The sequence below is a fragment of the Vanellus vanellus genome (genome assembly GCF_965231255.1).
Source record: "Vanellus vanellus genome assembly, chromosome: 4".
Lineage (NCBI taxonomy): Eukaryota > Metazoa > Chordata > Aves > Charadriiformes > Charadriidae > Vanellus > Vanellus vanellus.
The window spans coordinates 3,839,220-3,858,284 of NC_138909.1; the positions used below are offsets into that span (position 1 = coordinate 3,839,220).

General features: G+C 40.2%; 1 protein-coding gene across 8 annotated transcripts in view; it reads right to left on the minus strand.

Moving 5' to 3' along the window:
• CAMK2D (calcium/calmodulin dependent protein kinase II delta) overlaps positions 1 to 19,065 on the minus strand; it is a 166,828-nt gene that overhangs the window by 91,649 nt on the left and 56,114 nt on the right. For 7 of the 8 annotated variants that reach the window (XM_082482393.1, XM_082482390.1, XM_082482391.1 and 4 more), the window contains exon 3: positions 7,933 to 7,992. In XM_082482393.1, coding sequence (XP_082338519.1) covers positions 7,933 to 7,992 — 60 coding nt within the window. Of the gene's footprint in view, positions 1 to 7,932; positions 7,993 to 8,108; positions 8,274 to 15,598; positions 15,646 to 19,065 lie in introns of those variants that run through there. The other variant, XM_082482392.1, reaches the window with a different exon arrangement.

Here is a 19,065-nt window from a genome sequence, read left to right on the forward strand (position 1 = left end):
AAGAGTTTGGGTGCTATCAATTGCCTCAGCAATTAATGAGAAGATCCCAGCTCCAAGTATGGCAACCTGAGCAGACTGCAAATAGACGCCAACACATTTATGAAATCACTTTAGTGATTTGTCTCTTTTTTCCCGGTGTCCCAGACTGCCCTGTACCTAGTCTGTCTCTCGACCTGCTGCAAAGCCACCCTTCCTTGGGAAGATGCCGCTTCGTATTCCTACGTGCTAGTCCAGACATAGTTCTTCACAGAAGAAAGACTTCTTCCCTCCAAAGTACGGCCACTCGTGCTGGCCGGCAACGCCACAGCTCCACAGGAGGTTAGGCGAGCGCATCTGCACACAACCAGCTCCGGACTATTAGAGCTGCCGTTCTGCTTGGCAGTCCTACTTACCTCGAAATATCCTGCCTCACAAAGCCATTCAGGGACAACCTGTCCTGCTGCCAAGAGGACTTCATTTATCACCTGAAGGGCCGCCACATGTCAGTAGAATCTGCTGTGGCCTTTCGGGAAGACTCAGAGTCAGACTTGAGCCTGATGTAGATGGCTAATGGATCCTGTCTGCCCGCCGTTATCTTCTATACCCTCTACAAAGCAAAAGGAGGAGACAGGAGCAGGCAGGGGACGATGTGCTGTAATGAAGCCAGATGTGTTAGCGCTGCCACATGAAAACCAGCAGATTCTGGTTACTTATGTGATACTACTATGCTGCAAGTACCATTTTGCTGTGTACAGCTTTTGACAAGTGGGAATGTAAAGACAGCAGAAGCCTTTCCAGGAGCTACAGAGAGAGATGGTGTAACTCTTGAGTTAGGAAAACACTACCCAAACTCAGCACGAACCCTGCAAGAGCAAACTCAACCTGGGGAAAAAAAAAAAACCTATTCTTACCAAGTTTGAATGAGCAGTTTTCCAGACTGGGTCATCCGTTGGGACCTCATAAACCAAAATTACCAAAGCAGGCTCTAAATCAACATCAAAAGTAATACTAAGATGGAGCGACAACATCACACAATCAAAAATACGTGGATTACTAGATTAGAAATCAGAGTGGTCAGAGGATAAAGGCCAGAAGACAGGACAATGAGAGTGGATTTCTTGGTGAAGAGATGATTATTTCCCTTACAAATTTTCTTTCCAAAGTACGAAATTAAAGAATTGGAAGCATTAGTACACGTCACAGCTGCAAAAGCAATAGTTACACAAGACGACCAATCCTTCATGGGTATTTGTTTAGCAAAGGAGGTAAGCTTTTAATATAACTTGACGTGTAATCTTACAAAGCAAGAGCACTGGGTTCTCCAAACATTAAGGCTTAACCTATATTTGCGTCTTTCATTTTAAACTCCCTTACATTAGCAAGCTGTAATAAGTAAAAAAAGAACACACATGGATGTTTTTACAGTCATCTCATCACGGTAAGAACCTGAGAAATAGAGCAATGCTGAGAATCGAAGTACTGCAGCCCAGCACAAGCTGTTGGAACTCCAACTAACGGAATTTGAGTTATCTTTGCTTAGAAATTCCTACCACGATATAACAGAGGCAGCAGGCCAGATTACTCAAGAAATGCTGTAAAAGGAGAAAATACCAGTATTGCCAAAGACTGATCAGGAAGAAAGGACTCCGACCCCCCATGAAGTTTCCTCTCAAGTTCAGCTAATGGATTTTGCATCATTTTAATTCTCACCGAGACTGCAGGAGAAAGGACTGACAAGAGCATACAGAGTCCTGAGCAAGTATGCCTCAATGGAGTACTGTTATACAAAGGAGGATATTCCACCTTCTTTCTTATTTTTGCTTGTTTATCAGGATTTTTTTTCTTTACTCCTCTTAATATCCTCGGGCTATGAAGGAAACAGAATTTTACTGCCACTGCAGACAAGGATGTTTACATACCTCTGAAGCATTCCTGAGTAAATAATTTTCTACAAATAAATAATAGCGATGAAACTCCTCCCTCCCATAAATAAAAAGTTACAAGCTGAAATAGCTATTGTTTGTAATTTTATGCTTATCCAGAGAAAAAGCATACAAGACGAAATGAACACACGTTTTCTTTTAAACACAAAATTCAGCAGGGCTCACTTTCCACTACCATTACTTTCATACCAAGAACTGAGGTGAGAAGAGGTAGAAATCACAACATAAGCAACGAGTATTGCTAAGGAATAATTGTAGGTGAAAAGGATGAGGAAATCCTGTTTTTTTTTTTTTTAAACAGACCTTCATATATACATTACTGAAGTGGGAAACGGATTTGAAAAAGGAGAACAGGAAATACTATTACTAACCCACTTTCCTTTTAGACATTTTTCCTACAGCATTCATTAGGCATCATGACTACATAGTTGGATAGGGAAGAAGAAATCATGGATTTCTTCACATTAAAAAAAAACACTAATAAAATGGAGAGATGCTGAAACACTAACTGAATTAGTTATATGCAAAGCAGTGTCTGGACAGGGATATTCAGCTTTTTTTCTGGAGATATATTTGTACATGAAGTGAAAACGTCTTCGTCAAGGAAGATTTCCATGATGCTTCTGTGCTGGATATAAACACAACCAGTAAGGACTGTCCAGTCGCCTAAGCACTACAGAAACAGAATCATTAACTTTCAGTCTTTCTTCAACAATATTCAGTTTTCCAAAACTAGTGGCCTGTACACAGTTCTGAATACCAGGAGTATGTACACCTCCAGTAACAGGCAGTTTTAGTATAAAGCTTAAAAAAATATAATCCACACTTCAAACCAGAAGACATCATACCCCTAAGTCAGTCTCATATTGTCATTGCCAAAACCCTAACACCTGCGTTTAACTTCATCACTATAGTCATGTTTCTTTTCGCCTTTTTCTTGGATAAATAACATTTTCTGGTTATCCTGGTAGAGCTCCTCAAATCACCCCCTTTACCTCGACCATACTTAATTGACACGCGGATGCCAAAGCTCAGCACAGTACTCTAGAAGTGACTTCTGTTGGCAGACACAAAATAAATACTACTTTCCTCTTTCTGATTGCTACTCCCATACATCTGAGAATGGTATTTCCCCTGGGTGTTCCGGCATCCCAATGAGATTTGTGTTCAAGGAGTTATTTCCTGTCACCACAGGCTTTTCAGAGTCACTGGGTTCCAAGATGCAGGCACTCCTCTTTTAAGACTGACACACATTCTTTGTTCTTAGATACGCGTGCTCACGTCTCTTGCCTGTGAGGCTCCTTAGTCCCACCATATCAAACAGATACCTCTTCATTTTTCTTTTCTTTTAATCTGCTGATAAAAATATTGAATGAGAGTTCTTTAGAACTCCGCCACAGATAATCTCATCATATGAGAACTACTGTCTTCCATTTTCATTGTGGTTATCTGTTTTCCTAGTATTGCTAATAAAGAATATGCTGATTTTCCATAATAAAAAATTAGCACATAATACAGCAGTAAAACAAATGCCTTACAGAAGGCAGTTGACTCTAGTAGCTAGATTCATGACTTCATTAAAAGGATATCAAGTGCACTTGGCAAGATCTGTTTCTGAAAATAAATAAATAAATAAATTTGCTGCTTCTAAAAAGCATTTTTCAAATGACCCGTATGCTTCTACAGGCTTAGCTATGCATAAATATATGTATCCATATCAAGCAATACAACATCTGTGTACCAAAATGAATTATTGTGGATTTCTTCAATTGGTAAGGATTCGGAAGTGCCAGAGAGCTGGATTTTGATTTAGTTAGCTTCCCTTCCTGACTCTGGTCTAGTCAGAATAATCATCAGCAATTTAAATTTTGATACATGAATTTGGAACTTGGTATCTTACCCTAGTTCAAAATCATTCTTTCTGTAGAAATGCCTCATAGATAATTTGGATGAAGAACTAAGCTCCCTCTATATTCACTTAAATGCTTTATTTGTGAACATTCAGTATATACATTGATTCCTGAAATAATAATCTGATGTCATAAATAATTCCAAAAAGGCAGCAGAAGATATGTTTGTTTCCTCTCAGTTTTTTTTTTTGTTGTTGTTTTTAACATTTCACAGCAACTACTTGGGGAGATTCAAATAAAGAACTGAAACAAAAATATTTCCATGTGTCCCCTTAATTTCCAAATTTCAGAGTTTTATCCTTTTGAAAGAAAGCGTTCTAATTTAGTCTTCTGTTTTTTCCCCATATGCTGTGCTTTTCCACATCTTTTGTACAAATTCTACATTTTTTTTTAAAGAAAGTAAAACACTCACCTCCAATTTCAAGACGACTCTGCCACTACCAGAGGAACTTCTGAAGTTTAGTGTATATGAATACAGACTAAAATTGAAAGTCTTATCTAAATGTCATCCTAAGATTTCCTAACTGCATAATGGCACTCATTAAATAAAACCACCATCAAATCAGATATGATATGGATATAAAAATGGTATTGTTGGGAAGCTGAAAATAGGTATGTTGATTGTTAAGAAGTTTAGTTCTGAATTCTTTCTTACCCTGATGAAATAACTAAATACTAAATATTTTTCCGGTTAGGTACAAACTGGAGACCTACCTTGGAAATACAAAACCAGTCATCTGTAAAAGTTTTTGATAATTTGTTATTTTCTCTGGAAAGATAACTGGAAAATATTTCCAGTGGTTTAGAATGTGTTTTAAACTCCGTTTCTCCAAAGCAAAAAAATCTTGCTCATATGAAAACTACAATGTGTTTACTCAGGCTGAAATCTCAAAATGCGATTCAGCACAGCTGTGCTGCTTTAAACTGACTGGAGGGAAAGTACGAAAAAGGTCACTAAAAAGGGCTTTTCACACTGAAGTATCTGGTACGGTCTTAAGACTTGAAAGATAATTAACCAAAGAGACCATACAACACTCTAAAAAGGAGTACTATTATACGTGTGTTATCTTAGAAATAAAGTTAACCTGAAACCGACACCTTTACACCAAGTCACCTTTAGAAGGGAGACAATCAAGCTAACTTGCACGAAGAAAGAAGAGAGAAAGGATTACTGAATTCTAACTTCAGAAATCTACTGCCCTGCAACAAACACGTAATTCAAAAAGACAAGTAACTAAAAAAACCTACATTGGAGGAAATCAAAGAAAACCACTGAGATAATCTTTGAGAAACCGTTCAATCAATTAAACTAGATTTCTGCTTTCCTATAGAGATTGCATTTGAAAAAATTACTTTTTATATTTTTCTTCTTCATTTTCTTAAATTATACATACTTATTGTTAACATAAGCTCCTTTTCAAAAAATCTTTTATTTTCTGGGCTATTAGAAAATTAATCTGTGGCAGTAAATTCAGGAGAAAATATAGATGAAAAGCATGAATTCTATATTCATGGAACTTGCTTAATATTTTGAAACACATACTCTTTGGCATGCACGCAGTGGATGTAAAACTTGTTTACAAGGGTTAACCTTTACTGTTTTGACACATATAACACACGCTATGATCTCGGCTGTTACCTTCCTCGGTTATACTTCCCTTTTCGCTATTAGAGCTTTCTAGCGTGATGTAGAATTACCCAGTAGAAAAGACTTTTTAAAAAAAGGGATGTGACAGTGACCTAAGAATAAGAGAGTCCATTGGGTGCAGGCAGCAGGAGCCCAGAATGATTTCAGGGCTAGCACTTAGCTGGCTGAGGCGATGGCTGCAGGAGAAGGGGTGAAGGAGAAGGTTGGCACCCGGCTGAGGTGGAGACTGCACGGCATGTAAACATAGAATCACAGAATGGTGTAGGTTGGAAGGGACCTTGAAGATCGTCCAGTTCCAACCCCCTTGCCATGGGCAGGGACACCTCCCACTAGACCAGGTTGCCTAAGGCCACGTCCAACCGGGCCTTGAACACCTGCAGGGATGGGGCAGCCACAGCTTCTCTGGGCAACCTGGGACAGTGTCTCACCAGCCTCATAGTGAAAAATTTCTTTCTGGTATCTAATTCAGATCTCCCCTCTTCCAGTTCGAAGCCATTCCCCCTCGTCTTATCACTACATGCCCTTGTAAAATGTCCCTCTCCAGCTTTCCTGTAGCCCACCCCCTTCAGATACATCAACCTCTTCGGCCCCATAGCTTACCCGATAGGACTTCAAGAGTTACCTTTCTAAGTTTAGAAAAAACTTTTCTCGTTTTCAGACCACATTTATGACCTTTCTCCAAGAGAGAAACCAGATACAAAGTGGCCTTCAGTCCAGCAATTATGCAAACAAGAAACTATTGTAACCATGCTAATTGGAACAGGTTTTTTTCAGGCTGGCAGAACAGCTGACAGTAGAAAGTGAACGATGACAGAATATAATGCCTGCTGCCAAACCCCGGCGTGTTAATTCATTAAAATCTTCTCTCAGGCACATCTAGAACACGGCATCTTTTCTGAAACAGCAGAAGAATTTGTCTATAATCCTTTGACTGAATCGTGCACCTTGGTGTGGGTCGCCATGCATGGAGCTTGTGCTGACTGACAGAACCCCACATGCCTGTCACCAAAGCTGTCACCGCCTGTCTGCATTTCAAGTCATACGTTCACAAATATAGACACTGTACGTGGAATAGCTGGCCTGCCAGAGAGGACCTCGATGACATCCTAATATTGGTCCAAGCTACTCAACAAACCAAAGGCATGCCATCGCACGAAATCAATTTAGACATTTGTTTCAACTGAGTTCTTCTGTGCACTTCAGCTCTTCCACCTCATCAGTTTATTATTGGTTTTTATTCATCTTCCCTGGCTTGTTCAAACTCACGGATATCCTCTAGTGACAGCAAGGCACAGGTAAGCGACCCTAGAGTCAGACTGGCACCGTCCGTGCAACCACTGCTTTCCATAACTGCAGAAGAGCTGCTCCTCCTCTGCACAACGAGCTGTACATTCCCTTGTCCTGCATCACTTTACAATGCAAAAATTGTGGCTGGGATAAAATAACACAGATAAGACTATTCTTCCTCTTCAACCAAATTTGCATGTGAAACCTCTAAGCCTTTGAGACTGCCTTTTTCAGAGATTTGACATTTCATTTTGAACTGTGGGATGTTTGTTTTCAATTTATGATTATTATTAAAAGGAAGGAGCTGATTCTTTCCCAGGAATGTAACAATTATATTAGCCAAAAATGTCAGGAATACCAACATTACTATTTTTTCTGACAACTTTTAAGATGTACATGGGGAAAGAGGAACGAGATAGATGGGAAAATCCCCCCCTTCCGCAGAAGTCTCAGGTACAGCAAATATTCTTGTGATAGAGCAAATATTCTTGTGATAGATAACCTTGGCATGTAATTCAGTGTTCGAAAAACCCAGACACAACTCCTTAAAGATCAAGGTACTTTTCTGTTTCTACTGCTTCTAAAGCAAGGAAACAGACACCCCTCACCCCCCCAGGTATCTTTTTTTGCTTTCCAAAACGCTTGAGTAGAAATAATACACCTCTGGAAATAAAAGGAGCAGAGCTTTCTGCATCTACCTATCTTTTCTACAGAAGAACAGAATCTCAAACACAAAATAAACCATGATAAAATAAGCATTTTGGTAAAAACAACACTAACTCCATCGACATTGGTCTGTCTCATTTTGCAACATATGCTGTTAGATGAAATTCTTCTGCAGGTCTCAAAAAGCCATGAGCAGTACTGGAAATAACTCCTCCTACACGCTGCTCAAAAAACCCCCAAACACCTGGCATAGACAGCTCATTGACGGCAGGGCAACAGCTCAAAGGAGATGAGAACAGAACATGTTGCTTTAGGTAATCTATTGGGATATTACATCCCATAGCAGAATTAGAAAGGAGCACTGCATTATAAAGAAATACTTTTGCCTGGTGCTATTTCCACTTGGCTTCTCTGAGCTGCTATTTGTGTTTGTTACTTTGCATTTTCCCTCAATTTTCTAACCTGATATCTACCATATAAAGCAATTGAATGTTCCTACCAATATTGGGATGCTTCAAGAGGCGACAGATCCTAGCTTCTCTTTCCAGTTTCTGGTGATCTGCAACAAAGGAAAGCAAAACAGTTGCTTTTAGTATGATGATTAACGTAGTTCAGTGTATTTGCTTTACAGAAGCAAAAAAACCCCCATCATCTGATACGGTCTTTAAAAAGTACCTCCTTTATTTAGATCCATTAAGATTTTGCATTCAAACTGTTTGTGATGTTGAATTAGGTTACTGCATCCAAGCACTTTGTTGATGGACTACCACAGGCACTGTTCCATTAGAAAAATCAAGCTGCCAATTTATCGGGGAGAACAGGAAACATTCATGCCACGACCTGTAATTATCAGGCAATAAACCACGTTGCGACATTAATCAAAATAAGGACAACCTGAACCTCTAGCGTTGCCTTAAATCCCACCTGGTAACTGCTTTAATGATGCCTAGTGCACCAGGTACACAGCTCGACAGGCGGCAGCCCCCCGACAGAGTGCCACCGCGCGCTCCCACTGCAATACCAGGCTACAGCAACTTCTCATAACTAATGACCAACCATTATTATTTTCCCAGCAGGGCTAATCTGTCTCTCAGGCTGATTATTCATTAACCTGAAGATGCCCTGAACATGTAGGTCCAGGTGTACCATCTGGTGGCTCCCCCCTCTCCCGGCCAGTTGGTTCTTTTTAACCTTTGGGTAGAGCAGCAGGCTGTAGGTCTGAACTTGGTCACCACCGAGCCCTAATGACACTTCTGGAGTTAAAATACTACTGCTTAAGCTGTTTTTCTTTTTAATGTAGCTCCAAACACCACCATTTATAGTACTACTTCTGCTGCATTTTGGTTAACATCAAGTAATATAGAACTTGTTTTATATAATACATATGAGAGTGTTGGAGGGGGATGCATAAATTATTTATACTGGCAATACCTGTTTAGTGTCGAGCAGTATAAAATACACACAGGTAACTCGGGTAATAAAATACATAATTTGGTGATAATAAAAATAGCCAGCTACTGCCTACTGTAATCCTGTATTTCCAACAGACTTCCAGTGCATTTATCTTCACTTTCTGCAACACAATTTCTATGGCTGCTAAGAATGCTAAGCTTTTGTCAAGACACAGAAAAACAGCACAGATTCAATTTTATAATATTAGCTAAAAATATTTTTTCACAATTAGAAGAGAAAGAAACTGTAAAATATTCTTGGAGATAAGGCTCTTCTAGCTCAAATTTGATATCCAAGGATATTATAATAAGCAATCCTTCATAGGGACTCAAACTTCAAATATTGTGCAACCACGACACTCTGCAATCCTAATTATTCGCATTATGTTTGAGAACACTCCTAACAACTGAAAGGGGAAATTCTTAACTGTCCTTCCACCCCATAAAAACAGTAGTCCGCACAGTAAATTTTGAGTTGAATAACCAGCAATTAGAGAAGAGAAAAAAGTTTAACCTATAAAAGAGTATTAGGTGTCAAAATACTAGAGCAAGAATGAAGATACGTGTTTTTGCAATGCAACTCTTAGAGATCTATTAAGGTATCTGTTCTCATAATGCCACCAGTGTAATTAAGCCATCTTTCCAAGCCACTAAAAATCATAGTTCCTCTGATACCAGTTTGACATCGCAATCTGTTGGACATGAGTCAGAATAGGGTTGAAGGAAAAACTTGAATCCCTCCTCCCAGGTGTCTGAGTACGTGCAGCAGTGGGATCCTGACACCCTCCTCCGAGCTGGTGCTCGACTCCACGTGCTGACTCAGCACTCCTCCTGCTACCTTTCCCTTCTGCGGGAAGTCCTAGAATCATAGAATGGTTTGGGTTGGAAGGGACCGTTAAAGGCCATCTAGTCCAACCCCCTGCTATAAGCAGGGACACCTCCCACCAGCCCAGGTTGCTCCAAGCCCCGTCCAACCTGGCCTTGAACACCTCCAGGGATGGGGCATCAACCACCTCTCTGGACAACCTGGGGACAGTGTTTCACCAGCCTCAGCATAAAAAGTGTCTTCCATATATCTCATCTAAATCTCCCCTCTTTCAGTTTAAAACTGTTCCCCCTCGTGCTGTGGCTCCCCTCCCTGATCCAGAGTCCCTCCCCAGCTTTCCTGGAGCCCCTTTAGGGACTGGAGGGGGCTCTAAGGTCTCCCCGGAGCCTTCTCTTCTCTGGGCTGAACAACCCCAACTCTCTTAACCTGTCCTAACATACCCTGTTCAGGCCGACCACAATCCAGAAGCTTCTCCTTCCTAAATCAGCCAAAGGACTACAGGAAGACTTGCAGCCACATTTAAGCAGCAGACAGTTACCAGGCTCTGTGGAAAGGGCACCTCCAGCTCTACTCTTTCCAATCAAGCATTGGGTGCTCCTCCTTTTAGAGAATTTAGATGACCACATCCTATGCATCTTCCCAGCAGGCTGGCGGCTCAGAATTACTTTAATATCTTACAAAATTACTTATATATGCTGGTTGTTCCAGCAGCTTCGACCACTGAGGACTAAGCTGGGACCTTGATTGCTGTTTCTCCTGCCGTTGACTGTGTTCATCACCAGTGGTCCTGCTTCAGCAGCCTGTCAGCACAGTGCACGGAACAATCGGCTCCTGACAGCAGGCACAACCTCCTAACTGTGATAATGATAGGAATACAATGACCAATAGTAACACTTCCAACCCTTTGGCATACTGCAGTGCTTATAAAAGTGATGACGGCTAGAGGAATATATCAAAGACTAACTTATTGATGAACTGCGGAAGCTGGGGTTGGGGTGCTGTTTGGTTGTTTTGGGGGAGTGGTGGTGGGGTGTGTTTGTTTGTTCCTAAAAACTCGGGCAGGATCCCAAAGGTTTATGAATATAGACCCAAGTGTCACACTCTGGCAAAGCATAAGCCTGGAACTCTGAAGATAACTAAGAGCAACCAAGCTGACCTCTAGAAAGTGCCATAATACAGCCTGAAGAGCACGGTCTGTAAATCAGAAAATATAAAGGCTTATTTAACACAATCAATAAGACGGCTCTTGACTACCGTGTTTAAAAGCACATGGGGATCGAGGGAGAAGCTGGGCAGGAGAATCCTAACCTTCTCCTGTAGCAGACGTCTTGGGTGTAGCATGCACCCTCACAGCAGGGAGACACATGGCAGACAGCTCCAGGTCCGAAACATTCCGAACCAGTTCCTTAAAGCTAACCTCACACCAGCCCAGGAGAAGTGAGGCAGACTGACCTACTTCACATATATTTGGGAAGCAAACTATTAAATCATATCAAATAGTAATAGAAGAAATAGATTAAGTCTCCAGCTCTCCTGACAGACCTTGACAGCTTAATATCAAGTAATTGTCCTCAATTAATGAGCATTATTTTTTCGGTAATTCACTTCATCCATCCAACTGTTTGAGGCATAATCAGTAAAGACTTCAGTAAGCACAATTAATGATGTCAACAGAGAGGTCATCGACAAACAGCAATGAATTGGAATGTGAGGAGTCCTCTAAAAATTACAGCTGTACTCAACTACATCAAGAAATGCTAAACTAGGACAACTTCAAGAAATAGGGGAGGGAGGCACACATTGTCATTATCCACTGAATTTCGTGCGTTAGACCCAAGCAAATCCATATTTGTGACACAAGCACTACTGGAGCAGCTCCAGCAGAAGGGATACTAGGAGAGGGATGCCAAAGCCCGGCTCTGAGAGGAGCAGAGTACCAAGTTTCACACACAAACTGGCTGGCAACCCACCAGAACAGACCTGAAGCGTAAAGAAAAACACCAAAAAAAAAAAAAAAAAAAAAAAGAGGTGAAAACAAGCAGTAACCATAACTGGATTGCTCAGAGACATTATTTTATGCAGAAAATATAAGCAGCATTTGTATAGGGCTTTTTCAAGAATCAAGAGAGAATCTAAATCAGAGAATCACGGTATGCAAGAATAAAGAGACAGCAGAAATTATATTTGGTATGAGTGTCAGAGAAACATAAAAACATCCTGGACACAGCTGTCAGTAACTATTACATACTATAATAAGCAAACAAAAGAAATAGGAGGACACTGATAGAGAAATATCCAAAGAAATTTCCAAAGAAAAATAAAGATAAAGTAGGCACTGATTCAGTAGTAGAGATTAAGGCAAGCACACAAGTTCTGCTGCTCTGGCAACTCTCCACAATAAAGGGAAAAAACAGTCGCATTGCAAAATGTCAGCCTCTACAGGCAGAATTATTAAAAAAATAAATACAGAAACACATAGAAAAATATACTCCCTCAGAAAAATCCGAGTATTCAGTTTCTACATTGCAAATCTAACTTAATATGTTGACAAGAAAAAAATGTTATCTCTTTATTAGAAAAATAAGCACTATCCTGCAATACATTTGAAACAAGCCGGAGTAATAACTTTTGAAGGCAAATAACACACAGCTTAAGTGTCTTTAAATATCAATTAATTAGAAGGGAGCTCTGCTGTACATTTTCCCCTCTGTTAGGGATGCTAGTCTCATAGTTTTTTTCATAGTTCAAAAATACACAAATAAAACACATAAAAAGCTAGTAGCTTTCATTCAAATCATATCAATGAAGACATATTTTTGAATACAATATTCTTTGCTAAAAGAAAAGTTTCCAAGACTTTTTGAAGCCCAGAGATGTGCAGCATAACTCAGTTTGTTTTCTCTATAACAACTGTACTCTTTTAAATAAAGTATGTGAATATTAAATTATAAGACTCACTATGACGCAACTACAGTAAGTGTCACAAATTTCCCAAAATACTAATTTTGGAAAATACAACTGTTTGGGATGTAAAAAATATGCTACAATTAAAATACGGTGCTTTAACCCTTAAATAAAATTATCATGTGTTGCAACAATTGCACAGTAAGGTTAGTTCTGAAAATACTAAGAAATGAGCAAGTTTAGAAAAAATTGCTATGGATGACAACTCTTAGAGTAAGCAATTTAGCATCAGATGTTAGAAAATTAAAAAGCTCAATCCTTACAGCAAAGTGTCTGGGTAGTTAGATATATATGTTTAAAAGAACTACAACAACAGATTTAAAATAAATATTAAAGGTAAACCCCATCTTTAAAACAGTCAGCACTTTAAGTTTGTAAAACACTTCTTAAATCTGGAGGAAAAAAAAACAAGAAAGGAAACTTTGTTACTTTTTCTGTAATTTGTACTTCCCGGTATTTTCAGTCAACTGTAACAATAAGAACAATTGAATCACTTCTACATACATTAACAGTTCTGATTATTTTTCTATTCTTTTAAGAAATACCCAGTCTGCTGCTCAGAGGTATAGTTCTTGAGCTAGTCGCCACTTGCCAACTGAATTATCATAATTCTCCATGCGGCCTCAAAGCCTATACCACCTGCATGAGAAAATTTGTCAGCTTAACCCTCTTCTGTCTTTACTTTATTGCTAATTTAAAGAAACAAAACATTAAATTTCAGAAATTCAAAATACAAAAAAAAAAAATTTAAAAGTAGGCAAGACAAGCTCAAAGTTCTTTTATAAACTTAATCTCTTCCACTGAGGTTTTATGTTAAGATTTTTAAATTCAGTTGCAGCAAGTCTGAAACACAAGCACAGACATATACAGTTACAGCTTCTTAATGCCCATCAGCTTTGGCTGTAACTTAATCACGGCTCGACCAATTGCCATATTATACACAGCACACAGGGAGGCGATCTGAAATGCAAACTAAACAAACCTTGTTTTAGAAGAAAGATGGAAATACGATCGGTGTCTTGGGGAAAAAAAATAAAAAATAAAAATCAAGGGACTATTGGTCATTTGAGACAAGAGGTCTGTCTCTGGTGCACCACCAGCACTAGTTTAAAAGGCTATTCTGCATTACCTCAACCTTTATTTACGGGATCAGCCAGCATGGCTACAAACCTGGAGGGTGCCTGAGATTCTTCGACGAAGTGCTAAATACATCCTATGTCGACTCTTCAGGAACACCGCGGATATAATGCAGCACTTCATCTCTGATTTTGCATATAAACACTTGGCATTTCTTTGCTATTAACTACTATACCAAAGCTTCTGAACTGATGCTGTATATGATTAATTTGTCACATACACTAAACATTTTCGTCGGTCATTTAATTGTTACCATGCTACGCCCACAGCGAGCAGGCAGGGACCACCCTGGTAAGGCAATCTCGCGTACTAACCCATACAATTCGTGATAGAAACGTTCCTCCTGCTCTGATGGGCAGGCAGTAAATTAAACAAGATGAAAAAACCAGACAGGTAAACATCACTTCACAATTTACTAGGGGAAATAAACTCTCAAATGACAGAGCATAAACTAGATGGAGCTCTTTCATTTAACCGAGAACTTTGCAAGTCTAAATCTGCAAGATTCTGGCAGCCCTTGGCTCCCACTGATGTCACCGAGATTTTAGCATCAACTGCATAAAAAAATAAAGGGTATCTGCACACGTTTATGTACTGACATACTCTGAAATGATGGTCACTGTAACAGAACAACGTACTTCAGTCATTCAACTACATAAATTCTCCTTGTGTACTGAACTTTGTATTGCTAACTCTGACGCTTCAGCCAGCGCACTTCTCTGAAAAAAATAGCTTTCCATCTTAAGTTAATAAACTAATACCATTTCTTATAGAAGAAGCTTCACATTGTAAGGCCTGCCAATGAAAAGCATATTTTTGTAAATCGCAATAAAAACATCTTACTCAGATATGCTGCTGGAGGCACTGCAATGTATGAAGGTTACATCACCACCATTATTATTATTATTATTATTATTATTGACTGCATAATATTCCCAGATTTTCACCCCAAACTTAACTAGCATACTGACTGGTGCCAATTAGGTGGTATCTGGTGTCACGTAAATTATAACAATAAGCTGCCTGCATTTACCTCATGAAGTTGCTTGTGTCACAGTAGTTGTTATTTTACCTGTTACAAAAGGAAATGCCAAGTCAATGCAGATACCTCCCACCACACCCATTGGGCCATGCGGCAGCAGAAAGAGCATTAAATACTCCCCGAGTCAGGGGTTTTAGCAGACATTAAGGTTCAGAAGATCACAGCTGCACTTTCAAAGAAATAAACTGATGTCAGGTGTGTCAGAAACCTTCTGAGTAACTCTGCAGTATGTAAGGTTTTTTTTGTGGGGGGGAGGAGGGAGGAACCAAATGCAAATGTAACCTCGTGGGGTACCCAAGATAATGACTCTCCTTTGAAGTCTGCATGTTTCTTCTACGTGTTTCAGGAAATACTACGTTCTGTCCTTCCTCCGCTCAGTTTATTTACAAGTACATCCAACTGCAAACACTGTACGTAAATATCTATTTCTGTTACCCTGTTTTCAGCCAGGTTTCAGTTACTGGCGATCCGAAGGTGAATGTCAAAGGGCAGGTCCAACCGAAATACTTGGAGCGCTCAGCTCCCAACCACGTGAAGTGTGAGAAGGTGCGCTGCCGCACCAAGAGCTGATTGGGAAAGAAAAGTCCTGCCACGACGAGTGCAGCCAGAGAAATCACCTAGAAGGCAGCAAAATCCCATGAACGATGAGAAAGTTTGTGCCAGCGCGTAGTGTAACATGTTCATGCTACAACAGCATCAGAGGAAAAGCTCTAAAAACAAATATATTCGATGGTAGGTCACTTACTAAAAAAGAGAATAGGCTAATTCCTCTCATCCTTCATCAGCTAAAACTGTTCACCTGTCAGCATGAAAAGGGAAAAATGATTGTCAGTAAGAGGAAGCCAAGCTTTAAAGCCAAACATACAAGAAAACTGGAACACGCGAGTACATTTATATACTTGCTTCCTTTGCTCTCCTTTAATTACCTATACTTGATTACAAAAAGGTCTCCTACACTGTCTACCTAAGAAACCCCAAGAAAATGAAATGAAAAATACAACTAAGCAGCTCAAAAAGCAGCAAAGCAAATGCAGAAGAAGGAATGCTCTATAAATTCTAGACTATTTTATGAAAGCAAGTCTGCATTTGTGAACAATGGCATCTGCCACAGCAACAGCTCGTTATCAAGACTGGAAAAAGATCACAGCCTGGGAAACACTGATACAATCAGAAAGAAGGGAGCAATCAGAATAATACAGTTTTATTAATGGAAAAAAACCTTGCAGCCAGCTACAAATAACTTTAATGTGACATGTAGCCAAGAAAAAGAAAAAAAGGCTCTAATGCACCGAACCATGAAAAAATCAGCCTTCACAATAACTAATGAAATTCTGTGAAACCTAAACCAGAATATGGATGTGTAAAATTTGGGGTACTGACAGACTGTATGATTGTAAAGACCTGAACTAATCCTAATTCACATGATGATATTCTAATAGAACAAAATCTCATATTACAAGTTAGGTCATCTGCTTCAGAATATTTGACTGTAGAGAGTTTATATCAGGTAGGCAAATAAAGTAACAAATTGGTATCAAAATGTAGTTTTTTAAAGAAACTTACATACATAGACTATACCTATTTCTTAGACTAAGTCATAATGCATTTTATAATTGAAGAGGGATATAATTAATATCTCCAGCATAAATCTCTTCTACTCGTGTCATGATTCTTAATCTGAAGTGCTGATCCTGCACGACCACCCAAATTGAGCTTATCACCACGGCCGAAACGCTTACCACTAACCACCTATCCACATAAGCATCTAAAATTCAAACTTCTCCAAAGCAAAGCCTCTTTCTAGCAATAATCTGTAGTAACTTTTGTGGTTTTCCTGTTGGTATTTCATTATTAGAGCTTGCAGTCCACAGCGAACAATGGAAGTGCATCTCCCCAGTATTAGCTTTTATATCTTTAGCCCCTTCCGTTGTCTGTACATTTCTCCCCCCCCCCCCCCCCCCCCCCCCCCCCCCAGTATTTATTGGATATATTATTATTCAGTGTGAGATGATGTATGTTTTCTCACGCAGCTTGCTTTACCTTTCTGAGGATGGTCTCTACGAGCTGCTTCCTACTCTGTGCAATACAGTGCAACACTTTTCTTTTTTTTTTCCATTTTTCTTTTTCTTTAGAGAGCTAAACGAAGAGAAAACAAAGAGCTCGAAGTCCCCAGAGGCTCTTCAGATCGCATACCTTAAATCCCACCCCATGCCACCCTGGCCCTGTTACATTCTCCCATGGAAATCAGAAGATGACTACAAAAATTCTGTCAACGGGATGTGCTAGGACACAGCTGTTCTTTCTCTCTCGCATTAGTGTTATTTTGACTAAAAAAAAATTTTCTTTTGCTCACTCTACTTCACAGGAAAACAAAGCTCCTATTAAAAGGAAACCTTGCAATGCATTAAAATCTCTCTCTTCGTGCTTTTTTGGTTTCTATTAGAATTTAAAGATTTGTCATCGCAGAACGCAACCTCTGGGCAGTAAAATCTCACCAGAATAAGAGAGATCAAGAGACTATTCCCTGAGACAAAAGGTGCTTAAGGTCCTTGAACTGATAGCGAGCCAAGCGTCAGAGAGCTCTGACCAAGCCCTTCGGCAGAAACTCAAGCCGTGCTCCACGTAATTTCTAGGCAGTTCAGTTGCCAGGTAGGACCTTACCCACCCAAACCTTTTAGCAGTTTCTGGGCTGTGCAAAGACATACCTAACACCAGGTGAAATTTAGGCAGGTAGCTGTTGAGTGGGCATTTTCATGGGCACAATGTAGGTGTGAGGCACTCAAGGTCTGCTTACACCCTATGTGATCTGACCCTCGCTTGCTACACACAGGAGACTTGTACAATTAAGGGTTTAGAACTTAAAAAACAGTTTAGCAGGTCTGGGAACGATTCACTGAGGAACAAAACCTTTTCTTTGTGGTCCTCTGTTGTACGAGAGCCAGATTTTTTTTAACCTATGTGAGGAAGGGAGGCACGAAAGTGGGCTGTGACTCCTCCTACAGACTTGCGCAGGGTGTAGTCATTGACACACCTTCCACACCACGCAACAAGGACACAGCTCTTAAGGTCTCCCACCCCAGACTGCAAGTACGTGTAGAGCTGCTAATAGACTTTCAGGCCAGGACCTCTCCTGCTTTGCACGGGTTCCCTGTATTGTTCTTTTTTATTAAATGATTCAAAAGAATATATCTTGCCAAAGTAATAGTTCTGGGGCCGGTCACAAGTTGCATCAACACCATTAAGAGTCAAGAAAAGGCAGATTTACCGCCCTCTTCCCAGAGCAGCGGCAGAGCCTGGCCGTACGTGGGAACAGGAGACAGACCACGCTTTCTGATGGGGGTTTTCCAAACAAACCTTCCTCTCTCACTTTTGAGGAAGAAAAAAGGACTGGCTGGAACAAGTCTACAGATGATGTTGCTACAATGCAGTGGTACAGATGAAGTTAATCAAGCTCTCCCTTGAAAAATGAAAGTGCTGCGTGTAGTAAAAATATGTAACATTGAAATGTTAAGTTTACGATAAAGCCTTCCACGTATGCAGATTTTAGGCCAAAAAACCATAGAGCTGCAAGATTTTCTGTGGGGGAAAGAAACACAGCCCATCAAAGAAAGCTTACCTTTCAGTACTACCAAAATGTCAGATGTGATGCCTGGCTGACCTGGAACACCAGGCATATTCTTTCTATACGTTTTTCCTTGGCAGTTACGCAAACCGCCTCTTTGTGACCCAGTGGAGGAGACGCACAGGCTAACAGAGCAATACAACTTCCCCCCCACACCCTGATTTTGTCGACTTCTCCAACAACCATATAGAGCACAGTGAAGTATTCATAGGAGTTAGCAAGGCTCGTTGAAAGTGCTTTGGACTAGATTTGAAGGGGGAAAGGGATAAAAGCAGGCTCGCTACAGATAAACCTAAGGGCAGCACGTCAATGTTTGAGGGACAGTGTGCTAGCCAGGTCCTCCATTCTGCCATCTCAATGAAGGCAGTGGATGGAGTTCCACGTGGCAGCAAAGACACAATGGTTATTGATGTGTTAGAACCCACCAAAGTGCCTGAGAACGGTCACGTAGGAATTAGGGCTTCTCCCCCCAGCAAGGTGGCAGGACCAATAGCCCGACTGAAGTGCATTTACAGCAACGCACGCAGCATGGGCAGCAAACGGGAAGAGCTGGAAGGCTGTGCAGCAGGAAAACCGTGATAGAATTGCCA